The 27,941-nt window shown below is 35.3% G+C and overlaps 1 protein-coding gene across 1 annotated transcript in view; it reads left to right on the forward strand.

Moving 5' to 3' along the window:
- The window catches only part of RAB32 (RAB32, member RAS oncogene family), a 49,409-nt gene extending 35,717 nt beyond the window's left edge, over nucleotides 1-13,692 (forward strand). The window contains exons 2-3 of the mRNA XM_044674712.1: nucleotides 9,578-9,855; nucleotides 12,416-13,692. Of these exons, the coding sequence (XP_044530647.1) occupies nucleotides 9,578-9,855; nucleotides 12,416-12,562 (425 nt within the window). The 3' untranslated portion in view covers nucleotides 12,563-13,692. The remainder of the gene's footprint in view (nucleotides 1-9,577; nucleotides 9,856-12,415) is intronic.
- The last annotated feature ends 14,249 nt before the right edge of the window (nucleotides 13,693-27,941 follow it).

Consider the following 27,941-nt stretch of genomic DNA (forward strand, 5'->3'; position numbering starts at 1 on the left):
AATGATTAGAAAGATAATGTAATCAGAGGAAAGATGAAGAATAGTACTCCAACAGTAGCCAATTTTTACTATATATCTACTGACACATATTTACCAGACTCAAAACTCTCTTGATTTGCCAATGGGCTTTAAGGAAAGACCAGTTTATATCAATGAATTTAATTTTACTTGTGAGCAGTTCCCAAGCAATTAACATGCTAGTGATCGACAGCTATGTTTGAAAGAACTTGGGGAGATAGAGAGCCTAGAAAAGAGAGGATCTGGGTGGGATGCAGAATGATAATGACAGTCATTGATAGTTATATAAAAGACTTTTTTGCCTTTGCCCCAAAAGGCAGAGGAGAGGTAGAGATGTATAGGACTATATTCTCAGAAACACTGAGTTTGGAGTCATCAGAAGAAGATTAAGCCTTGGCTCTGTTACTAATCATGATGTAACTTCTCTCTCTGCCTCAACATTCTCATCTGTATAATATCGAGATAAAATGTAGTAATTTAATTTTAAGAAGGCATGTTTTTGAAGACATACATTTAGAAAAATTATTACCACTCATTAAGGTGATAGCCAGTTGCTGATTCTAAATGTTAATAATTTATAACAAATCATAAAATTACAAATTGGTGGTCCTCTATAGAACTACTTTTTTTTCTGTCATTTTTCAGTCTTGTCCAACTCTTCATGACTCCATTTAGGTTTTTTCCTGGCAAAGATACTGGAGTGGTTTGCCATTTCTTTCTCCATCTCATTTTACAAATTAGAAACTGAATCTAAAAGGGTTAAGTAATTTGCCCAGGGTCACACAGCTAGTAAGTGTGAAGCCAGATTTGAAATCAAGATGAGTTCTGGCCTCATTCTATCTACTGTGTCACCTAGGTGCCCCCCTTTGCCAAGGAATATTAGGGTGTCAAGTATAAATCTTTCTAAATTCTCTCCCATTCTACTTCCCTCACATCTCTCAAAGCTGCCACTACCCTAGTAGAGGCTCTCATTGCTACCTGCATAACTTATCACAATATCCCAATCTGTCTTCCCTTTTCTCCCTCTTCCACTCCATTTTTCACACAACTGCCAAAGTAACCTTATTTACATGAAACTATTCACATCAAGTCTTTGCTTAAAAATCTTCTGTGACCTCCTATTTATTGCTTACAAAAGAGTTAAAATTCTTTAGCTTTGCATTTGAGGCTTTGCATAGCTACTAACTTAATAATTAGCATTTGAATAATGCTATAAAAATCTCAAAGTGCTTTACAAATATTATCTTATTGTATCCTCACAACAACCCTGGGAGGTAGGTGTTATCATTATTCCTATTTTACAAATGATGAAACTGAGGAAGGTAGCAATTAAGTGACTTCCCCAGAGTCACACTGCTAATGTCTGTCCCAGGCTAGATTTGAATTCATGTTGTCAAACTCTTGGTTCAGTGTACTACCTAGCTTTTTTTTTTTTTTAAAACCCTTGCCTGGCTGTCATAGAATCAGTACTAAGTATTGGTTCCAAGGCAGAAGAGCAATAAGGGCTAAGCAATTGGAATTAAGTGATTTTCCCAGGGTCAAATTTGAACCCAAGACTTCCAGTCTCCAGGCTGGCTATCCTCTGAGCCACCTAGCTGTTCCTAACCAGGTTTTTCAAACCTCTCACTAACCACTAATATATAGGCTTTATTCTCCAACTAAAAATCCAAACTTTCCTCCCCTGCTGTCAATTGTCTATAGATCTTTTCCCCTTTATCTTGTTCCAAATGTTTATCCTGCTTCCTCAGCAATTTAAAATCCTACCCGTCTTTCAAAACCTAATTGAACCTGGAAATCTGTAATTTCCTCGGTCTGAAATAATCTTTCCTTTCTCTTACTTTTTGTGGTATTTTGTACCTCCCATGCTCGTTCTGTTTTGTTGTTTAGCACTTATGTATTACTGTCTTTTTTTAAATCATATGTGACATTACTAAGTAAGCTCAATGAAGGCAGGATGTCATATGTCATAATTATCTTTCTCTCTCTACCATTACCTAAAACAGTATTTTATCTTTATTAGATGGTAGTTGGATAGCTGCACTAATTCATTCAGAAGCATCTGTATGACCGCCAATTTTGTGATTCACTCAAGGGACAAAATGGTAGTCATTGGATGTGAAACCTTAATAGCTTTAGATATCATATCGTCTGTGGTTCACATTTATCCTTTTCCTCTAGATTCTTTTATTGTGTCTCCCAAATTCAAGGACTAAATCAAAGGTAAATCTTTCTTATAGAAAATATTTTTAAATGGTGTCTCAATGAGGCAAGTTTAAATCTCATCTACCATTATTAGAGGCTCAAAAACATAGCCCCAAAGTAAAGATAATTGGGAGAGCCTTTTTGACAGGAAATGGGGGTGAGTACCAATAAGACAGTCTTTGCAAAGCAGTCAAGTCAAGTTTGATCTGAGTGCTATGTTCTGTGTTGAGCTCAGCATATGCTGTGGGTGCATATTAAATGTTAATGGAAAGTGGAATGATGCCACCGTTTTAAAATGTCAGCATATGTAGTCAAATCACACACTAAACAGTTGGCTGCCCAGATTTAAGTTAGTAATAAAACATGAACATGAAAATGAGACCATACTCTTGTATAAGGATTAGACATATTTGAACTATTACTGTAATAGGTTTGGCTCTGACTGTGGCAGTATAGCTTCAAATGATCCTGGAAGGAGAGCTTGTCAAAAGGTAATTAAAGTCAACCATCTTAGCTTAATTAGTGTTTTTTTTTTCCATTTCTGCTATTCTACTATGAAAGTTATATAGAGGTTATATATTTGGGGCATTAATGAATTTTGGAATTGTTCGTGCTAACAGCCCAGGTTAGGCTTTAAGTGTCATCTTAACTTTGTGTCAGTCTTGGTCTTCAGTCGTCTTCAACAATAACTTTCTCTTAGTCTACTTTATAAAATATCCAGATATTTTGTTAAAAGTATAAGAGCCAGACTTAACTAGCCTCAATGACTATTAAAGAATTTAAGCTGCTTTGATACATTTTACTTTTTGGTGTTTATATTTCCCTAAGTTTCTGTGGATGTTGTGTGTTTCAGATACCATTTAGACCAGTCATTCATTACCTTTTTTTATTTTGTGTACCCTTTTGGCAGTCTGAAGCCTCCTTTAAAGAACAATATTTGTGAGTGCATAAATTAAAATACACAAGATTTCAAAGGAAACCAATTATAATGAAATAGAGTTATCAGAATGTTTCTTAAAAACAAGGTCATAGAGCCCATGCTGATTTAACCCGTGCATAGTATTAGTATTACCATGGTGTCTGGTGTTGGTTTTTGGCAGCACATTTTATACTAAAAACTTTCTATGACTGGGAAGGAAAAATGTGAGTTTAAATCCATAATATAATATTCTCTAATGAAAAAGGAAGAAAACAAACATTTATTAAGAGCTTAATTTGTACAGGGCTTTGAGCTAAGCATTTTACCAGTGCTATCTCATTTGATCCTCACAACAACCCTGAAATAGGAGTTTTAATTATATTTTACACTGGAGGAAACTAAGGAAAGCAAAGGTTGAGAGAGAGGTGGCCAGGATAATATAAGTACTAAGTGTCTAAAGCAAGATTTTGAATTCATAACTTCCAGGCTCCCAGCCCCAGTATTCTCCATCATATTACCCAAGTAACAGTAGGGAAAGAACTTGGTTGAGAGTTACTCTGGGTTCTGGAGATCCTTCCTACCAGCAGAGTATCCTGGGGAAATTACTTAACTTCTCTTAACTCTAAATGAGGAAACTCCCTATCTGCTTTGGAGAAAAGATCGTTATTGTTATCATTCTGTCATCTCTATCATATCTGACTCTTCATGACCTCATTTGGGGCCTTCCTGGCAAGGATCCTAGAGTAGTTTGTCATTTCCTTCTCTAATTCATATTACAGATGAGGAGACTGAGGCAAATAGGGTTAAGTGACTTGCCCAGGGTCTCACAGCTAATTAGTGTCTGAGGCTAAATTTGAACCCAAGTCTTCCTGACTTTCCCATTTCTGACTCTAGGCGCATTGCACCACCTAGCTTCTGTTCTGTGAAGATCACATAATTTAATTGATATGAAATTTTAATTCTCAAAAAAATCCAAGTCTTTGTTATTCTGTAGGTGCTACAGAACATTGCCTCTCAGTGTAATCCGATTTCAGTGTATGACAGGCTCTTACTGCTTAAAGAGACTCTGCAATGAATCACTTTGAAATGCAAATATAGCTCCTAATATATGCTTTTCAACTGACTTCTAGAGCAAAAAAAAAAAAAAAAAAAGACCAAAAAAAAACCCACTAAAAAACTGCTATGCTGTAATTTAAGAAAAGCAAATACACAAAAACTCAGAGGATTAGAGTGAATTATGAAGGGAAGATGACTAACGAATATAGGCTAGAAGGAAATCATATCTGATTTTCTTTTTAAATATCTTTCTCTGATCTTCTGGCAAGCTTTATCAGTCCATGACTTTTATCATCTTCTTGAAAGGCTCAGTTGGTGCTGTTATTCTAGCACTTTTCTTTTTTAACCCAGTCTCTTAATCTCATAAAAGGCAGTCATCCTCATTTGCAGTTGTCCCCAGCATTGGTTAGGGTGTTTATGATTTGAATCTTCTTGTTCCATGTGCTCAGATTAGATAGTTAAAGGTGAGAATAGATGACCTAATAACTAGCATTTATTGTATATGTGTGTGTGCACATGTATTCATTTATGTTTTAATCCTCACAACAGCCTTAGGAGATAAGAGTTATTATTATTACTCCCCCCATTTTGCATTTAAGGAAACTGAGGCAAGCTTTAGTTGAGTGATTTATCACATTTATTAGTGTCTTGAGAAAATTCAAACTCAGACATTCCTGACTTAAAGCCAAGCATTTATTCATGGCATCATCAATACTTACCGGAATTACAAAAATAATAATAATAAAAATAAATAATATGTATGTATACACACACACACACACACACACACACTTCATTATGATCTATGATATAGGACTGGGTCTGAGCTGAAAGAGAATCCAAAGACCAAGTAGCCTTCTCTCTATCTGGACATAAATTCACTTTCCAACGTGCCAATAAGTAGTTCATCCAGTCTTTTTTTTTTTTTTTTAATCATTTCCAAGACAGAAGAGTGGTAAGGGCTAGGCAATTGGGATGAAGTGACTTGCTCAGGATCACACAGCTAGAAAGTGTATGAAGTAAGATTTAAACACAGCTGGCACTTTCTGCTGGGCTACTTCAAGTTCTCTCTTAGAAGAAAGTTCCCTGTATTCAAGAGTGCCTTTTCTACCTCTCTATAATTGTTAGAAATTTTGGGTTTGTCTATTGTGTTTTTTATTGTTTTCCTTTATTCTGAGTCTAAATTTGTTTCTTTATACCTTCAAACCCAGTTCTTGGATTCAAGTAGAACTACTTGATTCTTTCCTATGGAAAACTTTCAGATTCATAAAGACTTCCTTCCTTTTCCCTGCTTATTGGTACATACTCATCATCTTCACCCTTTTTCTAATCCAGGGGGAAATTCACTTCTTTTTAACAAGTCCTCATTTGGCATGATATCAGCTCAAGGCTCTTCTCTCTGGTCACCTTCCTCTGAACATTCTAGTTTATGTGACACGCAAGATTGAACACAATTCTCTAGATATGTGTCCTGAAATATGGGCAGAACATTATTGCCTCCTTGGTTCTGGTCTTTTTGGGGAGGGAGGAGGAATTTAATGTGATGTGATAGGTATTCAGAAGCCTCTATTAAAGATACTCCTCTTACCAGTATAGATCAACTCTTAAGTCATTTCTGCTCTTAGCTGCATAGGATACTAAGAAATTTTGTGGTCTAAAATCCTGCATATGATATGGATCAGAGTTGGGATTAGAGGGCAGTTCATCCTGGCTGAGAGAGGGGCCATCTGTCCACTACGTCTGGCTGCCTCTACTAATACTTTCCTGAGGTATTTGCTTTCTTGGTTTCCATATCACGCTGGGTCATATTTGGCTTGTATTCCACAAAACCCTCGAGTCTTCTTTAGACTCATTATTATCTAGCCAGTCTCTTCTCAAGGAGCTCGTAGTCTAATGGAAGAGACAATATGCAAACAGCTATGTACAAACAAAAGATAGATAGTTACATCTATATAGTGTATATATATATATGTGTATATATATATCTTGTTTTAATATAAAAATAAGTATCTTTGTAAATATAAGTATTTATCTTTATGTGTGTATAAATGTATAACTATGTATATATCTTGTTTATATACATAAATATCTTGTTTATGTATATAAATATGGCATATATGAATATAAATATGTCTTGTTTAAATATGTTTACATATATTTTGTGTGTGTATGTATATATATATATATTCATTTTTATTCATTTGTTTATTTATATGAGATAAGCTGTAGATCATCAGAAAAATACTAGAATTAAGGAGAATCTGGAAATTTTTCCTGTTGAAGGTGAGGTTTTAGCTAGCATTTGAAGAAACCCAGGGGAGGGGGAAAGGAAGAGACACATAATTCTAGGCATAGGGGACAGTCTTTGAAAATGCCTAAAGTCAGGAGGTAGATTTTCTTGTTCAAGGAACAACAAGAAGATCTTTATTACTAGATCACAGTTCTGGTGGAGTAGAGGTGTAAGATGCCTGGAAAAGTGAGGGTTATGAAGGTCTTTGAATATCAAAAGGAATATTTAATATTATAATCTGGAGATAATAGGGTAGCGTTGGAGCTTACTGAGTAGTATGGTAACATGGTCAGATTGACACTTAAGGGAGATCTACACTTTGGCAGGAGATTGAAGGTGGAATGGAGAGAAAGGCTTGTGGCCAACTAGAAGGTTATTGCAATAGGTCAGACATGAAGTAATGAAAATGTAAACTAGATTGGTGGCAGTGTCAGGGGGTGAGGAGTGTACAGGAGAAGTTAAGGAGGTAATAGCTACAAGCCCTGGCAACAGATTGGATTTGAGGGTTAAATAGAGGTAAGAATTAAGGATGTCACCTAGATTGTGAGTCTGGATAACAGGGAGAATGTGGTACCCTCAATAGTGTAAGGGAAATTAAGAAGAAAGAAAGGTTTGGGGGGAAAGTGAATGATTTAAATTTTGGATATTTTGAGTCTAAGATGTCTGTGGGACATTCAGTTTGAGATGTCCAATAGGCCACTGGAGATATAAAACTAGAGGTTAACAGAGAAGTTAGAGCTAAATAAGTAGATTTGAAAATCATCAACCTAGGGGTGATAATTGAATCTTTGGGAACTGATGAGATCACAAGAGAAATAGTATAGAGGGAAAAGAGAAGAGGACCCAGGACAGAGGCCTGTGGGATACCCATTTAGCAAGTGTGGCCTACATGAAGATCCAACATGAGAAGGAACAGTCAGATAGATAAGAGGAAAACTAGGAGAGAGTAATGTAGAAGGCTAGAAAGATTATCAAGATACAGAGGCTATTGGACAACATCAAAGGCTGGAGAGAGGTCCTGAAGGATGAGGACTTGAGAAAAAGGCCAGTCAACTGGCAATTAGTAACTTTACAGAGAACAGACTCAGTTAAATGATGGACAAAGTCAGAAGCCAGACTGCAAAGAAATAGGAAGATAGTGAAAGAAAAGGAAGTGAAGCCAACTATTGTACTGCCTTCTCAGGGAGTTTACCCTAAAAAGGGAGGGAGATATGAGATAATAGTGGGAATAGGAAGATCAGGTCAAGATTTTTTGAGGTTAGGTGTGTAGACAGTAGAAAATAACCCATCAGACAAGGAGAGATTGTTGAATGGAAAGACAGTTATGAATCTGGTTGATGTCAGGATGGTGCTGCCCTCAACATAAATAGCAAAGTTTGACACAGAAGTAGGGACAAACAGTGTTTGGTTGGTTGAGGGATCTTCGGGATGTTTTGTTTGAAATGTTTATTAACAGTTGGTGAAGGGGATAGGAGTTCAGGCTAGTCAGATTAATTCTCAGCATGATTGTATTTCCCATTTTCCATTTAGGATGAAGCCTAAACTCATCTCTCCTTAAAAATGTCCCTTTTTTTCTGTGGTTTGTTCTGCAGTTCTTCTGGTCACCTAGTTAACAACCCAAGTCATCCTTAATTTCTCCTGTCTTATCACATGCCTATCTTCTTTAGTTCTAATGGCTATTCTCATTTACCACTATTATAATAAACTCCTAAGTCATCTACCAGTTATAAGACTCTCCTCTTAATCCATCACCTATTCTATTCTGACCATATCAGTCCCTTGCATAATCAATCAACAAGCACTTATTAAACTATAAACTGCAGTGGCTTTGCTTCCAGGAGCAAATACGAAGTGCTATTTAGCATTCAAAGCCCTTCATAACCTAGCTCCCTCCAACTTTCCATTCTTCTTATCCCTTACCCTTTAACATGTATTTGATCCAGTGATGCCGACCTCTTTGCCTGTACCATGATCAAAACACTCCATCTTTTGGCTCCCTGCATTTTCTCTGCCTGCTCCTCTATGCTTGCTACTCCGCAACTTCCTTTAAGTCCCAGTTAAAATCTCATCTTCTATGGGAAGCCTTCCCCAATCCCTCTTAATTCTAAAACTTGACCTCTTAATTATTACCTATTTATCCTGTAAATAGTTTGCTCTGAACGTGTATGTGTGTGTGTGTGTGTGTGTTGTCGCCTTCATTAGATTGTAAACTCCTTAAGATTAATGATTGTCTTTTGCCTCTTTCTATATCACTACCTCTACCCCTTGTCTGGCATATGATAGACGCTTTTAAAAATGTTCATTCATTGATTGATACTATGTGGGTAGGCACTATATTAAGCACCAGAGATACAGAGACAAGAGTGAAATAATTCCTGCCCCTAAGAAGCTTATATTCTAGTGGGAGGAAAATCTTTGTAGTGGTTCTCTAACATAATAAACTCAGCCTATCATTTAAAGGTGTCACTAAGCTGGTTTCTACCTATCTTTCCAAACTTATTTTATATTATTCTCCTTTATGTACTGAGGCAGTGAGATGGTGTAGTAGATTGATAGAATACTGAGCCTGGAGTTAAGAAGACCTAAGTTTATTTTATATTTTATTTTATTTTCTTTCTCCATACTGAACATTCTAGCCCTATTAGCCTGGTTCCTTGTGAATCTCTCATCTCAGTCTTTACCTTTCCTTCACAGACTGTTGTTCCCCATGACTAGCATGGGTTAATGTGCCTCAGAAGTCCCAGCTGTCTTCAAGGTTCAGGGGCCAGTTGCTGTGGAAGTCTTTGATGCATTTTCTTTCCAACCTTCTCCCAGCCTACATTCTGCCCCTCCCCACGTTCCCATCCATCCCCATCAGTTATTAGGACTTGTTCCTTTTCAAAGTGCCCAGTATTTACTCATACTCCCAGTAGAATATAGATTTCTTTAAAACAAGGGTTGCTTCCATTTTATTTTGGCACCCCTAGCACAATAACTTGAATATACTCTACACTTAATGTTTTATTTGAGTGTCTTAAAAAAAAGACATAAAAATTGTAGGTTTACTTTTCTTTTGTCCTTAATAAGGTCTTTTCTTGTAAATGTAATTCCAGGTCAAGAACGGTTTGGTAATATGACAAGAGTATACTACAAAGAAGCTGTAGGCGCATTTGTGGTCTTTGATATCTCGAGAGGGTCTACATTTGATGCAGTCCTCAAATGGAAAAATGATTTGGACAGTAAGGTGCAGCTTCCAAATGGCATCCCAATCCCTACAATTCTCCTAGCCAATAAATGTGACCAGAACAAGGACCGTGGCCATACCCCTTCTCAGATGGACCAATTCTGCAAAGAAAATGGCTTTACAGGATGGTTTGAAACATCTGCAAAGGTAAGAGCCTGAACCTGATGATATATGGCTATAAAAGAATAAGACTGGTTCTATTTCACCTCCAAAGAGAGAACTGATGAATTCTGAGTGCAGATTGAAGCATGCTTTTTTTCACTTTATGTTTCTTGATTTTTATTTTATTTTATATGTGGTATGACTACTATGGAAATATGTTTTGCATGATTTCATATGTACAATTGATATATTGTTTGCCTTCTTAATGAGGAGGGGTAGGAAGAGAGAATTTAGAACTTAAAATTCTTTTTAAATGAATGTTAAAATAAAAATGTTTTTAAATTATTAGAGCTTTTCAAAGATGGAAATTTGACTTGTAGAAGGAATATTTGGGGGGATATCGATTTGACTAGATGGCTCTCGCTATCTAAAATTCTGTAAATTAACAAGTATGTATCATGCTTTCATAAAACCCACTGTTTTAACAAATGGAAGAAAGGAGATCTGTTATCCTTAGCATGTGCTAGTAGAATGCCTTTATTGACTGATACTAGATAGTAAGGCTATAGTAAAATGATTAATCTCTATAGATTTCAGTTCCTTTTCTGAATAGAGGCTTGATTAGTAGAATCACTGGACCCAAACATAAGTGTGAAGTATTTAGCCTTCATTTTGAAATTTCAGTGGTGGGAGAAAAAAGAGAAGTATCCATTGTCCATTTTGGAAGCTAGTTAAAAGGACATTATTGTATCACTTGTTCTACAAACTCATTATTGATGAATGATTTCTGTATGCTGGAAAATTCATGAAAAATTTGTCTTTCGAAAAAATCATTTTTTATTATGGGAGATTGTTAATAGATATTCAAAATGCCAAATTTAATATAAAGTATTTGTTATTGCAGAAGGAACACATCCCATCACATTGAGCTAAACATTTTGAAAGCATATGTTTCCAAGCATATTACTTAAGTCAAAACTATTTACGTCTTTGCAACTGGAGGAATGAGTACAAATAATTGGTGCTGATGCTGTGAGGGGTACCTAAGAATGAAAGGCATAGCTACTGAATAAAAAACACACTACCCATTGTGTGTCTAATGACAACTTATAAATCACAGGGGAGAATGTTGTGATAGCTATTGATTCCTTAGTGTGTCTTTTTAACAAAGCTCCACAGGTATCTTATTGTTCAACATTAACTAATTTGTGCGATACCCAAAAACAATAATCTTTACTAAGGGGGAAAAATAAAAGCAGCTGTATGTAGACCTCATTACCTGCTTCAGTGAAGAGCCCATTGGGAATATTGTTGCCATTGGTTCATGTCACATAATCAGCGTTTAGGGCAAAATGAGCCCTGCAAGGAAGCATTTGTCTGAACTCCTTCCTTTGATTTAAGTGAGTCTTTTGGAGCAGAGTCATAGAAAGATTTATAACAGTATAATGATGACTTCCTTCAGATTACGGAATTTAATTGGGACAGACTATAATTTGACATACTTTCATTTTGGACATCAGGGCTCATTCATATGCACCTACTAAATGAGTCAGAACATCTGATGTTGGCCAGATGAAACCATATTGAGCTTGTTTGCCCACCTTCAATTAGTTTTCTGTCAATTCACTGCTAAATTATATTTCATTATGGGTTCTTTTTTTGTTATGTTTTTACTATAAGAATAGCTATTACTCCAAAAAGTGTAAAAGTTGTTCTTTAAAGAATTCACTTCAATGAATAGTAGAAATATTAATAGTGCTTGTGGAGAAATCAAGAATTTCAAGCATCATTCAAGCCCACAATGAAGCCAGAGTCAGGTACACACAGAAACACCTAAAGAAAAGTAAAGAGTGGGGAGGGCAGGAGTCAAAAATTTACAAACTGTTGTTGCAAAACAGACTAATCCTCAGAAAACAAGAACTTTGATGGCACCTGGAAACTGATGGTGTTGTTAATGATTCATCTGCAGTGCAGCATAAACTTTTTGAAATAAGAAGTATTTATTTTCAAATTGCAAATTGAGACTTAAAAGTGACTTAGTTATGTAAAAGATAAGCAGAAGATTTTAGATTTGATTCCAAGTTATGTCTCTATGTCACATGCATTTCTTCCATATCACTTTTTAGATTGGTAATATTTGAATTTGGAAGGATGGAAAAGGGAAGTTTAACCTAGAGGTTCTAGAATTACATTAATGTGAGAATTAGTGAAAATATGGAGATAGTAGTAAAATGTGTTTTACTATAAAATATTCTGTATTACATTTACGTTGTATCCTTCTTTTAAACTGTAAACTTCATGAAGGAAGGATTATGTCTGTGTCTGTCTGTCTGTCTGTCTGTCTCTCTCTTTCTCTCTCTCTCTCTCTCAGAATCAAGTTTTTAAAAAAAATTGGTTTCTTTTCAAGGAGGCAGGGTACAGTATTCTCTGCAGTAATTAAGTGCTTACAAAATGTTTCCAACAAGGAGCTTTTGGAACTTTAAATAAAGGCTTACTTTCTTAGAATGTTTCTAAATCTGACCTTAAAATTGTTTCTTTGATTCTCCTGAATATTTTTAATACTCTTTGAAAGGCACAACATTAATTTTATTTTTCTTCCTTTCAGGATAATATCAACATAGATGAAGCAGTTCGGTTCTTGGTGGAGAATATTCTTGCACACTATAAAAATTTTCCTAATGAAGATGATGTGGACAAAATAAAGCTAGACCAGGATACTTTGAGAGCTGAGAGTAAATCCCAGTGCTGTTAATGTTGCCCCTACTATTTTTTTTTTGTTTAAAATGATGGTTTACTTTATACATATCAAGACTGAGACTGGATTCCAGATGAACTGCTATATTGGAACTCTTCATGTTGGTGGTTCTTTAAAATGGTGGTATTCCAAGGTGCCTGAACTTCTTGATTGGAAATAGAATGTATAGTAAATGTTCCATGTCAGAGATCTAGAACATGTATTCAGAGCTTGGCTTATTCTTGTTTAAACAGTGTCAAAATGTTTATGCTTTTTTTTTTGTATTCCTTTTTAAAAAGTGAGCAGACAATTTTTTCCATGTTTGGAAAGACTTCCAAGTTGAATTATCTTATTAGTATTATTACTATAGAAGAAAACTTTAAGTCCTGACATTGCTAACAGTTTCACGTATAATTTTTTTCCTGAAGGGTATTCTGGTATTATATTCCATTAAATTAGTCATTGTAATTACCATTAGTCACAGAAAGGGCCACTTTACTTATTTCACAGTGTTTGTATTTTTAAATATATATTCAAAAAATTTGCACTTCATATTAAGCCTTTTAAAGGTCATTTATTTTAACTTTGTGCTGGTGGTTACGTTTTCAAGATTTTAATGCAGTTAAACATTCAGCAGTGAATTAACCTGGGCTTGATCTAGGGTGACTTCCTAGACTTCTAGTCCTTTCCAGGACATAACTTTCAGGTTAAAATTAAAGAGTCTTTTCTTCTTCAGTCTCCTACATCATATGTGTGTGTGCTTACTACAGAGGGCTAATTTTGGATTTGATCAGGGACATGAGCCTTACCATTAATATTAATATCTCGGTGAACCCAGATGACAAAATTTAAAATTGTAATTATTGGAGAATGAATAAACTAGCAAATGTTCCAAATTATAATCTTTTGAGTAAGCTGTATCCTGAATATTTTGTTGTCATCTAAAATATAGTAGTAGAGAAACTGAGGGCCAGAGCACATTGTTGTAGGTAACCCTTTTTTTGGGGGGGGGCACTTATTGGAGAAGAATAAATGTTTTAACAATTAAGATCTTTGATCAATATGGTTGTTGGGTAACAAGGAAATATTAGTGGCCTTTGTAAAGCCTCTTTGTGACTACTTACATTAAAATATCTTGTTTTAAAAGATTTACTGGCTTCAGATAGACATGTTTTCTGTCTTATGAGAAATTTAAATAACATTCAGTACTTAAATTCGTGTGTAACATAACTATTTCGTAGATACAAGTTAAAGTGTATACCTATACACTAGTATACTAGATACAATGCTGGAATTGAAGTTAGGAACTGAATTCAAATCCTGCTTCATATACTTGATTGGGGAATATGACCGTGGATGAGGTCAATTAATTACTCAGCCTTAGTTTCTTCAGCTGTCAAATGGTGATAATAGAATCTACCTTATAGAGCTGTGGTGAGGAAATATATATGAAATGTTTTGAAAAACTCAAACTCCTATATAGATCTTAGCAGTTATTATTTTTAAAGAAGACATGTAGAGAAGAGATTTATGTGGGTTTAAGCATCTAGAATTCAGAAGCCTCAAACTGTTATGGGGTTATGTGTGTGCATGAATAATTAGGAAAAGAAGGAAGAAATGGTGTCTTCATTGGGAAAAGGATTCAGTTATCAGAAGCCATAAAATGCAAGTTGACTTAGAGTTTTTGCCTGTTGTTAATACAACTAAAATTCTTCATCTTTAAGAAAACAAGAGCAAATCAAACATATTGAACTTTCTAAGGCTCGTAACCATGATAATCAAAATTGATTCCCAAAGTCACAGAATAAAAAAAAGAATTTTAGGATTTTAACTAAAGTGGCAATATCCATTTTAACAGTAAGCTACCATGCTTTCAACTTTTTCATTTTTTAGCTTTCCAAAACTCATCTCTAGAGGAGAGATCTTGAGTGAGTCTTAAATACATTTGAATTTTCTGTCCATACTAAGGAAGAAATGCATTAGGAAGAACCCTAAAGTGGTTTTTACCCAGTTGGAAATGTTGATAGTGACCTTGATCATCAGAATGACTTGAATTATCTTATTAGCTCTAGCCACTCTCTGTCTATTTAAGAAAGATTCAGCATGACTAAAATAATACTAGCTGGAGAATCAGGTGACCTGTGATCTTTCCAAATCCTTACTTTACCTGTTTCAATTTGAACATTCTACTCTCTGTACCTTATTTTACCTTATAGGAAAATGGTAGTTATTTTCCCAAAGCTAGAGAATGGGTTGATTTAATATTTGTTTTATAGTGTTTTTTGCATAGTGGGTAAATGTAGCAGTGGATGGTAGGGTCATTTCAATACTCTTTGGCATTTAGAAATAATTGGTTTTTAAATATTTTTGTGCTTTGAGCACTTCTTTTATCCCATGCCTCCTGGAGAATACAATGAGTAAGACAAGGCATTGCACTTGCAGCACCAAGTATAATAGGGAAATAAGGCATGTGGGCACCTATGTGGTACAGTAGATAAAAGCCTAGATACAGATTTAGGATAGATGTGAGTTCAAATCCTGTCTCGGATACTTACTATGTGACTCCAGGCAATTCATTTAACCTCCATCTGCCTCAGTTTTCTCACCTGTAAAATGATGATGATGATAATAATAGCATCTTCTTCCCAGGTTTATCGAAAGGATCAAATGAGTTAATTTAGATAAAGCACTTTGACAACCTTAAAAGTTTTATATAAATGCTAGCTATTACCTATTATTATGCTCTATGCTATAATTCAAGGTAGTGCTAAGCAGAGAAAAAAAGTAGCATATGACAGTTCACCAGAAAGAGAAGTTAATCACATCCTCAGAGAAGGGAGAAGCCTCTGAAAACATGAATATTACATAGATTTTAGTAGGATCTTTAATGCCTGCTTATTGTTACACAGGTGGATCTTGAGAGGTGGAGGATTGACTATAGGGAGACATCTTAGGATGAAGAGTCTAAGGAGAGGTCCTCCTGACTGTTTTGTTTTTCTTTCCTTCTGTATGATTTTTATAACTGGAGATCTAAATTTAGAGTAGGTGTTGTCAAGCATTCATAAAGAGAAGGAATGCATTTTATTGCTTCCTTGTTCTGTTTCAAAAGGAGCATTTGTTTAGCTTTACAAAGAGGGTTTTTTTTCTTCCATGCATTTTCATTAGGTTTTCACCACTACAAGTTATTATCCCTCCTTTACAGAGGAGGAAACTAAAAATAAGATGTTTAGGGCTTTGTTTATTGTCTCAAAGTTAATGATTTTGAACTCAGGTCTTCCTGTAGCCCCAATCTAGCACTATTTCTCCTATATCATGCTGCCTTCATATCAGCAAAGGAACTGCCTTTCATTTGCCTGAAACCCACTAAAAACACAGAGCAATAAGCCAAGTGAAAATGACTGTATCTTCCTTTTAATGCATCATCTTCATCAGCAGCATCATCATCATCAGCAGCAGCAGCAGCAGCAGCATTTAATAAATTGTGGTTGACTATTTGCTTGCATTCATATAACACTTTAAAGTCTGTAAAGCTCTTTACAAATATTTTCTCATTTTTTCCTGTCAACAACCATGTCTGTATGGTATAAGGAACTTAAAGATTTCAGTCAACCCAAGAGCTCAGTGGAATATAGCAAGCAAAAATGGCTCGTGAATCAGAAGACCTAGGTTCAAATCATAACCTGATGCTTTTTTTCTTATTTCTTATAGCATAATAATATTTCATCACCAACATGTGCCACAATTTGTTCAGCTATTCCCTAATTGATGGACATCCCCTCAATTTCCAATTCTTTGGGCAATTCTTTTTAACCTTATGAAATGGCAGCTCTGAGACAATATGTTATGACTAAAGAATTGTATTTGTCTTTTGAAACTAAAGTTAATTTGTCAATCTAGGAAAAACAATCTTGGTTATAACCTACCCCCAAATTCTCTACTTACCAGTATACTTATCCTAGAAAAATATTTAGATTTCCTTTGAGACTTCTATTCATGATGGCTGAAAGATAGAAGTCTTTTACCACCTCTTTCTTCCCTCTATCTTCCCCCCACAAACTCTTTTAAAGGAAATTATCTAAGTTCTTTTATTCAACTCTCACCTTTTTTTGTAGAGAGACCTTGAATTCCTCTTTCCCCCATCCCCTTGAGATTACCTTCCATTTAAATAGTATATATCTTATATGTATATAATTGTTTATTTGCACATCGTTTCCCCTGATGGAATGGGAGCTCCTTGAAAGTAAAGATCATGTTTTTCCTTTCTTTGAATCTCCAGAGCTTAGCATAGTTATCTGGTAAGGGCTTATTAAATATTTGTTGACTGACATCATTCTAATGAGATCAAAAATTTTGCCTTCATGAAGAAAGTTGTTGAATATAGGCTTTTTTCCTATATTACATGTAATCTTGGCTCATGGAATCATAGATATTAAACTGTAAGGGAACTTAGAAGTCTAGTCCAACCTCTTTGCAGATGAGGAAATTGAGGCTTAGAAGTGAAACGAATTGCCCAGAGTTACACAAGTAATAAGAGATAGAGCTGAGATTTTGAAGCCTAGTCCTCTGAAGAGTACTTTTTCCATCATAATAAAATAAATATATGTCAGTATCCAATTTGTTATGATTAAGCATATTTCTTTCAAGAAATGTCAGAGCTATACCTTAAATTACTTTATAGATTATAATTCTTGTTAATTATACTTATTTTCACTCATAGTCTTCTTTGATTCTTAATGAAACTTTCTGGTTTTCATGAAAGCAGCTGGGTCAATAACTCTTCCAATTATGGTCTTCAGGGAGATTTACTCATTCAAGCAAGCATATGCCATCTCATTCATTCCCCTGATTTTGGAAGGGCCATGCCTAAGCATTCCAGACAGATTAAAATTCATCCCATTCTGAATGCTTTCCAGGATGGAAAATTCCAAAAGGAACACAACCCTTTATTAAAGCAATGCACCTCAAGTTACTAAAATTAAAAGCATGTTTTTCTTTCTTTTAAAAACTTTTTTCTCCAGATTACATCAATGCAATTTTCAGTAATCATTTTCTGACATCTTGTGATCCATGTTATCTCCTCCTTTTCCACCTGCCCCCCCCAATAGGGTAGTTGGGTTATCATATATATATTTCAGTCATTATCATGTTGTGAAAGAAGACATCACTTACATGAGAGGAATATTCATCAAGGAAATAAAATGAAGAATAATAATGCTTCTGTCAACATTCAGACTCCATCAGTTCCTTCTGTGGTGGTGAATAGTCTTTCTTGTCTTGAGGTCTTAGTTATCCTGGATCCTTGTGTTGCTCATAACAGTTAAAATATCCACAATTGATGATTGTACATTATTAAGCTTTTACTGTGTACAATATTCTGCTGGTTCTGCTCACTTCACTTTGCATCACTTCATATATATATAAATCTTTCTAGGTAAAAGTGTGTCTTTCTCTTTTTTCCTTTTGCATTTGCATATGCCAATATCAGTGAATTGACTTGTTCATTAGGTGGCATAATGGTTAGAGTACTGTACCCAGAGTCAGGAAAATATGGGTTCAGAATCTGCCCCAGATATTCTCTTTGTGATTATAGGCTAGTCACTTAACTTCTGACTACTCAGTTTTCTCTGTAAAGTTGGGGTTTGTATTGGCTTATTGTGAGCATTAAACATAATAATATTAATAAGGCAACTTGCAGCTATTAAAAATATTAAATAAATGCTAGCTATTATTTGATTTCTCATTGGCTGGGTCTGTCAATTTGAATTAACTTTTATAGCAGAGCACGTATGTACTTTGGTGCTATAGTAGACAGATGTTGCCAGATGGATGTATAATGCATTGTTATAGCTTACAAAGAGTTAAAAGGAAAGAAAGGCCCTGAAAATTTTTTTCAAGAGTGACTAACTTTCTCTAACGAAGCTGATACTATATTAGTATTTTATATACTGACCCAAATAATACTTTTGAGTTTCTCTTTAAGAAGGCTGGGTGAAAAGATGAGGGGAAGGAAATTACCATTTTGGCCAGCAAAATTCAACTCTTCCCATCATTTTGTAAGGGAGACTTTGCGTTCCCCTCCTCATTACCTTTACTCTGAGACTATCTTCAATTTAGCTAGTATTTAAAATGTGTAAATGTGTCTAATTTATAGAGGGCAACTGCACTGGATAGAATGGCCTGCCTAGAGTCAGGAAGACTCATCTTCCTAAGTTCAAATCTGGCCTCAGACACTTACTGGGCAAATTACTTAACCCTGTTTGCCTCAGTTTCCTTATCTTTAAAATGAACTGGAAAAGCAAATGGCAAACCACTCTAGTATCTGTGCCAAGAAAACCCCAAATGGGGTCACGAAGAATCAGATACAACTGAACAACAACAAATGTATCATATAGTTTTAGTTACTTCAGATTCAAAAATCAATCAAATCATTCCTGATCTCAAGAAGCTTACTTTATAATGGGGAGAAACCATATCCATGGATAATTAAAAATTAATATTTTAAATGATAAGGAACCACTAAAAATTAGAAGAGAAAAGAAGAATCAGAAAAGGTGTTGTTTAAGAACTGGCACATAAGCTGATCTCCTTAGGAAGCTAGATATTCCAAGAAGTAAAAATGAAGGAGATAATTCCAGGCTTGGGGAGAGGGAGTTTGGGGAAGAGACTGGACAAAAGCATGGAGACAGAAGATGGAATGTTACATACGGGGAACAGCAATTCTTTTTATATATATATAATTTTTTTTAAACCCTTAACTTCTGTGTATTGACTTATAGGTGGAAGATTGGTAAGGGTAGGCAATGGGGGTCAAGTGACTTGCCCAGGGTCACACAGCTGAGAAGTGTCTGAGACCGGATTTGAACCTAGGACCTCCCGTCTCTAGGCCTGGCTCTCAATCCACTGAGCTACCCAGCTGCCCCCAACAGCAATTCTTTTTGACTGACATGTAAGATGTATGAGTGGTAGTCACATGCTATCTTTCTAGAAATAAAGGCAGAGATTTCTGGTAAATAGTTAACAGCCAGTTCATCCTCTATCCAATGTATTCTCAATTAAATTTAATCTACATCATTCATATTTTTCTCCATCACTTTCTGAAGATTAGACAATCAACAAAATAATAAATCAAGCCGCAATTTGTAGCATTTGCTGATTTCCAAGGTATGACTGATTCACACGGAAGATTTAACAATAGCACTGAAGTCCAAGGTGAAACCAGCATGCCCTTTGATAAACCAGCCAAATTTTGCAAAGTTTTAAATGCCAGGCAGAAGAGTTTACATTTTATCCAAAGGGCAATAGGAACCCACTGAAGCTTCTTAGGTAGGAAAGGAATGGTCAAACTAGTACGTTAGGAATCTTAATTTACCAACTGGTGCAAAGGGCAAATTAGAATGATGAGACAGAAGGCAGAAAGAAAGTTGTGATCTCATAACCAGAATCATATTCATGTGAGTTGAGAAATATTGTGGAGGGAGAAGCAACAAAACTTTGCAACTGGTTGGATGTGTAGAGTGAGAAAAAATTAATGGAAGATGATAAATTTCTGAATCTGGGTTCACTTTACTCACTTGGAAATTGGTGGTTTCCAAAACAGAAACAAAACAAGAGGAACAGTAAGTTTAGAAGAAAAGATTTTTGAGATTTTCTTCCATTTTGGAGAGCAATCTGGAATTATGCCCAAAGAGGCTGACACAGCAGTACCAATATTAGGTTTGTTTCCTAAGATGATCAGGGAAAAAGGAAAAGAACCTACAAGTTCTAAAATATAGCAGCTCTTGTCATGGAGGCAAAGAACTGAAAACTGAAGGGATGCTCATCAACTGCAGAATGGCTAAACAAGTTGTGGCATATGATTGTAATGAAATACTAGTGCACCATAAGAAATGATGAACAGATTAATTTTTTAAAAGAATAGAAAGACCTCCATGAAGTTATGAAAAGTGAAATGAACAGAACCAAGAGAACACTATATATAGCAATAGAAATATTTTGAATTATAACTTGTGTTTGTCAACAAGAAGAGGAAGAACTGGTAAATAGAAATAAGTGAGCCATAATTATATATATATATATATACACACATACATTTTTTTCAAATGATGTCTTCTCTAGTGTGGGGAGGAGAACAAAAGAGGGAGACGCCTGGAAATTTTAACCTAACAAACATAAATTTTAAAACAAAAAGATGACACCTCTGGCCAATAGTCAGACTCCACACTCTCATACATCCATTCTAGCAAAAATCTAAAATTCACACCAGATTGACTAATGATGAAGAAATCCAATGAGATGACATTCTAAGTGCTTTTTCTACCCCAAACAGCATAAAAAGAAAGCTGCCAGTATCAGAATATACAAACAAGTCTACAGCCTTGCCTGCTAGTATGCACAGAAATAGATCTGGGATGTATAATTTGCAGGGTCCTGCGTCCCAAGACAGCAAGAGCACTGTGCTTCCCCACAGGAAACTTCCAGGAGCATCAGAAACCCAAAGCCAGGAATTTGCCCTGGGGGTTAAGAAGGTGCTCAAACTTGGACAGCCCAGAGGCTTTGAAGTCTAGCACTCTATCTTGAGTTACTGTAAGAAAATCAGAATTGACCAAATATAAATTACTCCATGTGACAGCAAGAAACATTTTGAAAATTAAAAGATAGAAAAAAGTAGGGAAAAAATGAAATTATTTGATAGCAAAAAAAAAACTGATTTGGGAAATAGATCAAGGAGAAATAATTTAGGAATCACCAGATTCCCTGAAAACCATGTTAAAAAATCCTGGAGATTGTTTCAAAAAAATCATAAATTAAAACTACCGAAATCCATTAAGTCAGAGTGAAAAAAGAAATTACTCATATCCTGAAAGAGAACGCAAAGTTTTTAAAAATCATTGGAATGTCATAGCCAAAATCCAAATTTACCTTTCCTACCTTAATCTTTCTGCTGACCTTCAAATTTGGAATTCAAGCTGCCTTTCAGACATCTCAAACTGGATGTCTAGTAGACATCTTAAATCCAACTAGTTCCCAAATTGAATTCAGTATCTTTCCCTCTAAATGTTCTCCTGTCCATCCTACCTTCCCTTTTATTGCAGAGGGTAACAACATCTTCCAGTCCCTCTGGCTTGCATTCTAGGAGTTTTTGATCCTCACAATCCCTCAACCCCTACATCCAAACTGTTGCAAAGACCTGCTGATTTCACCTTTGCAACACTCTTAAATATACTCCCTTTTCTTCTGATGCTACCACAACTCTACTGCGGGTTTTCATCCCTTCATGCCTTGATTACTTCAGTAGCCTTTTGGTGGGCCTGCCTGCCTCAAGTTTCTCCTTACTCAAATTCTTCCTCCATTCAGATACTAATGTGATTTTCCTAAAACCTAGGTCTAATTTTGTCACCTCCCTCCCCCTTGTCAATGAATTTCACCAGCTCCCTATTGTCTTTGGGATCAAACACAAAGTGCTCTTTGTGGCTTTCAAGGCCTTCATAATCTAGCCTCTTCCTACCCTTGGACCTTTACTCTCCACCAATCTTCAATCCAGTAACATTGGCCTCCTGGCTGTTTCATGAATGAGATACTCCATTTCTTGACTCCCTGCATTTTTGTGCCTGTAACTCTTCTCTTCCTCAGGTCCATTTAGTGACTTCTTTGGCTTTCATTAAATTCTAACTAAAATCTCATCTTTTACAGGAAACCCTTCTCAACCCCTCAATTCTACTGACTTCTCTCTATTAATTACTATCATTATATCTTGTACATAGCTTCCTTTGTATATATTTGCACGCTGTCTCCCCCATTGGATTGTAAGATCCTTGAGGGCAGGGACTATCTTTTGCCTTTTTTTTTAATTCTCAGCACCTAGGACAATGTCTGGAACATGATAGACCTTAATAAATGTTCATTAATTGATTGATATAAAAGAAAACTACAGCATCTCTAAATGAGCTTAAGTACCCATGAACCACAAAGGATCACACTAATCCTGGTACCTTCTACTACAAAAGATATTAGCCCACTAAATCCAAAGAGATTTTAGAATACATTTCAAAAAGGTTACAACCAAGAATAACTTATCCAGCAATGTTGAATATAATTTTGAGGGCTTGGAGGTTAGGAATGGACTTTTATAATAATAGTGGACTTTCAAATATTTTTGATTAAAAGGCCAGAGTTGAGTAGGAACTTTGAAATGCAAACATTGGAATCAAGAGGTAAACCTAGAAAGATAAATTTATTTGAGCAAATAGAAGGGGTTATATAGTGCTGAAATGCTAATAGAATCCCTTCCTAAATTAAATACCTTCAAAGGGTAGTTAAATAAATATAAATAACAAATAAATAAATAAATAAATAAAAGGAAGTTAAATAAGAATATTTAATTAATTAGAATATTATATGGGGTGCTGAGAGTTTAAGTGACTTGCCCAAGATTATTCAGTTAAATTTAAAGGCAGGGCTTAGACTCAAGTCTTCCTAACTCCCAGGTCAGTTCTCCATTATACCATTCTGTCCATTTGTATTATTGTCATCTCTTTTTCAGATGATAAAAATAATATTTTAAAATTAAGTAATTGGTTTCTGATTATCATAGGTTCATAACTATGTGTCTGGAAAGAACTTGAGACCATCTATTCATTGGATCATAGACTTATAAATGATGAAACCAAGGCACAGAAATTATTTGTCCTAGCCCATATAGTTTGACAGAGGCAGAATGTGGAATTGTCTTCTGGTTTCAAAGCCACATCATATTTGAAACCTCCTAATTATATTGTAAACTCTAAGGAAGGAGAAGCAGGTTAATTACAAAAACAATAACATGGAAAGTCCTACATAAAATTATGAAGAGGAAAATGTTGCTGTTTGAAGATAACTTGTATATGTCCACCTCTAGAGAAAGAACTGATAAATAGAAACAAACAATACATAATTTCTGGATATACTTTTTGGTTTTGGTCAGATGATGCCTTCTCTAGAGCACGGAGGGGAAGGAGAGAGGGCAGCACCTGGGAACTTTAATGTAACTAATAAGCAAATAAATAAAAATTTTAAAAAAATAATTTAAAAAACAACTTCTTTGAGGCAGGGACTGTCTTTTGCCTCTGTTTGTGTCCCCAGTGTTTAACACACAAGCCTGGCATATAGTTAAATGCTTAATAAGATTTTTTGATTGATTTTTCAACTTCCAGAATGGAAAGGCAAAGAAAGGTGTAGGTGACCTTTTTAGGGTAATAAGTGACAGAACTAGGATTTGAATGCAGATTCCATGACTCTGATCTTTTCACTCTTAAAACACAGCTTTTAAGAATTTTGGAGCTAACATTCAAGCCTCAATCTTTCTACTTCAAGGTCCCAGATCCCCCTGGCATGGAACTCCACCAAGAATCTCAACCAAGGCAAGAGGATTCCCCTCTCTAAATCAGCCCTACCTGACCTGTAGTATCACAGAGTCCTTACTTGGCCTTAAAGGTTACAGAGAAAGTTTTTCTGTAGTAGGAAGAATTTTAAGAGAAGGTTTGCTCCCTAGTGGTATCTTTGGAGACTGGGAAAGCTACAATTTACTTAGGGAAGGGATTATTTGAATGTATAGAATTCAGAGCAAGATTCTGATAAAGGACACAAATTGCTTATTGCTTTCTGCCAAGAGGCAAAGGAGTAGTGGGAAATACTGTTTGGCAATGTAGAGTTTCTCTAATGAAGAGCTTTTAGGAAAACCTTGGGGTTAGACTTTATTGAGAAAAGTTTTTAGGGAATTACTGCAGCTTATTAGAGAAGGTCAATGTATCTTAAGGAACAAGTGAGATTTGACTTCAGCAGTTCTCTCTAAAGAAATACAAGTGATGATGATAAGATTCAAATAATTCCTCTCACTCTTCCAGCCTTTCCTTTTTTTCCTCCTGGGTAGCCTCAAAGAAACTGGCAATGCAGAATTCATGTGGAATAGGTAGAAAAGAACTTGGGGTCAGAACCTCTATGAAAATCATGGATTGGTACAGCATTGGGGAAATGACTGAATCACTTTGTAAGTCAGAAAAATTAATGTCTTCAGAAGAGGTTTAGAGTTGAGAGACTGGGCAACAGATGAACTAATAAAAATGTGTCAAATATGAAATGATTAATGAATGTGGCATAGAATAAAGTGCTATGCAGAAGGAAACTAAATCCTAACAAAAGAACTAAAATTGTATATTATAAACGCAAGTAACCTTTATACCACTAAGTTTTCTTAGAAATGAATAGATATGAAATAATTAAACCGAAGTCCAAATTACCCAACATCCCAATAGCCAAAATCCTCACCTGTTTTATAAGGTATTTGCATACTATAGGCTAGGTGTGAAAAGGATGTATCAAGGACTCTAGTCCCAACTTGTATAAGAGCTACATCCACATGTGGCCTTTGTGATTTTTTTGTCACTAATATGATCACTATTTTAAGCATCCAAATTGTAGAAAACAGAGTACTCAGAGACTCTGCTTGCCTCTTAGACTCAGAATCAAAAAGGAAAGTGCCCTTTTAGAATTGTCTATTCCTTTCCAAAGTCACTTACTGTACTGGAGTTAAGAAGAATTGAGTTCAAATCTAGCCTCAGACATTTTAACAAGAATTTTCAGAGTTTTTACTAGCTCTTGCCCAAATAACCCAGCCCAGCATAGAGATACACAAGTAAAATGAAATTTATTTATTCACTCGAGTATGACATATGCCATCAGAAGGTGATGACTGACTATATATGTGTCTGATAACTCATCTCAAGACACATCTGTATATACATATATGAACATTTATGGACACATACATGTATGCATAAGCATGTCTATACATGTGTTTGTTAAATATGCTACTTGAGCCAGAATAACAAATGAAAAGAAGGGCTTTTAAAAAAGCAGTTTGGTCAGAGCTGATACTGGGCAGACAGGAAAAGGTACTCATTTACACTGATATTTAAATTGTTACAAGGATATTTTGTATATACTTGTTATATATATATGTATATATATATGTATATATAATTGTTACAAGGATATTAAGAGGATATTTAAATTATTACAAAGGAAAGAGTGTGTCATTCTTAGCATAATCATTTATAGAAAAAACTGTACCTTTTTATCAGTCAGTCAATGAGTATTCCTTCTCTACCTTATTAGAGACTGTAATGAGAAGACAACTTCCTTGAGCTATTGAGGTCCTCTTCGTAAAGTAATTAGAGAAAGAGAGGATTTTTAAGAGAAATATTTTGTTTTGAGATGTCACATAGCCAAAACCAACCAATGGAAAAAAAAACACCAAAACAGCAAATATAGAACAAAATGGAGCTGGTTATAATATCTCTTAACAGACCTCTTTTAACTCTTAAAAAAAAAAAAACATTTCAACAGACACTTATTAGCTGTGTTTACCCTGGGCAATCACTTAACCTCTGTTTGCCTTTGTTTCCCTATTGGTGGAAATGAGGATAACAATAGTACCTACTTCTCAGGATTATCATAACGATCAAATGACATCATAGCTGAAAAGTGCCTGGCAAATAGTAAGCATTTAATAAATCCTTATTCCTTCCTTCCTTCCTTCCTTCCTTCCTCCCTCCCTCCCTCACTTCCTTCTTTCTTTCCTCCCTCTTCTAGCTATTTTGCTTTTTGCCTTTTCTGTTACCTTTCTCCACTCATTCCCTTTCTATATTAAAAATACATGCCTGCAGCAAGAGTAAGAAAGAGAAATTCCATTTAAAATCATCCTAGACAATATGAAATACTTAGGAATCTATCTGCCAAGACAAACACAGGAATTATACAAACACAACTACAAAACACTTTCCATACAATTAGAACTAGATCTAAACAACTGGAAAAACATTAATTGCTCATGGGTAGGAAGAGCTAACATAATAAAAATGACAATCCCACCCAAATTAATTTACTCATTTAGTGCCATACCTATCAAACTATCAAGAAATTTTTTTACTGAAGTAGAAAAATCCTATAACAAAGTTCATTTAGAAGGACAAAAGATCAAGAATGTCAAGGGAAATAATTAAAAAAAATGTGAAGGAAGATGGCCCAGCAGTACCAGATCTTAGACTGTGCTATAAAGCAGTGGTCAGCAAAGCAATATGGTACTGGCTAAGAGACAGAATGGAGAATCAGGGCAATAGGCTTGGGTTAAGTGACCCCAGCAAGACAGTCTAAGATAAACCCAAAGATCCCAGCTTTTGGGACAAAAAATCACTATTTAGCAAAAACTGCTGGGAAAATTGGAAAACAGTATGGGAGATACTGGGTCTAGATCAACATCTCACACCCTACATCAAGATAAATTCAGAATGGGTGAATGACATGAATATAAAGAAGGAAACAATAAGTAAATTAGGTGGACATAGAATAGTATACTTCTCAGATCTTTGGGAAAGGAAAGATTTTAAAACCAAGCAAGAGTTAGGAAAAATTATAAAATATGAAGTAAATAATTTTGATTACATTAAATTAAAAAATTCTTGTACAAACAAAACTAATGCACCCAAAATTAGAAGGGAAGCAACAAACTGAGGGAAAATCTTTATAACAAAAACCTCTGACAAAGGTCTAATTACTTAAATATACAAGGAGCTAAATCAACTGGACAAAAAAAATCAAGCCATTCCCCAATTGATAAATGGGAAAGGGACATGAATAGGCAACTTTCAGATAAAGAAATCAAAACTATCAATAAGAACATGAAAAAGTATTCTAAATCTCTTATAATTAGAGAAATGCAAATCAAAACAACTCTGAAGTACCATTTCACACCTAGCAGATTAGTGAACATGACAGCAAAAGAAAGTAATAAATGTTGGAGGGGATGCGGCAAAATTGGGACGTTAATGCATTGCTGGTGGAGTTGTGAACTGATCCAACCATTCTGGATGGCAATTTGGAACTATTCCTGAAGGGCTTTAAAAGACTGCCTGCCCTTTGATCCAGCCATACCATTGATGAGTTTATACCCCAAAGAGATAATAGCTGAAAAATATTTGTGCAAAAATATTTATAGCTGCCCTTTTTGTGGTGGCAAAAAATTGCAAAATGAGGAAATGTCCTTCCACTGGGGAATGGCTGAACAAATTGTGGTATCTGTTGGTGATGAAATACTATTGTGCTCAAAGGAATAATAAACTGGAGGAATTCCATGTGAACTGGAATGAACTTCAGGAATTGATACACAGTGAAAGGAGCAGAACCAGGAGAACATTGTACACAGAGACTGATACACGTGGTACAATTGAATGTAAGGGACTTCTGTACTAGCAGCAATGCTATGATCCAAGACATTTCTGAGGGACTTATGAGAAAGAACACTATCCACATCCAGAGAAAGAACTGTGGGAGTAGAAACACAGAGGAACTACAACTGCCTGATCAC

This window comes from Gracilinanus agilis, chromosome 4 (assembly GCF_016433145.1).
Source record: "Gracilinanus agilis isolate LMUSP501 chromosome 4, AgileGrace, whole genome shotgun sequence".
Lineage (NCBI taxonomy): Eukaryota > Metazoa > Chordata > Mammalia > Didelphimorphia > Didelphidae > Gracilinanus > Gracilinanus agilis.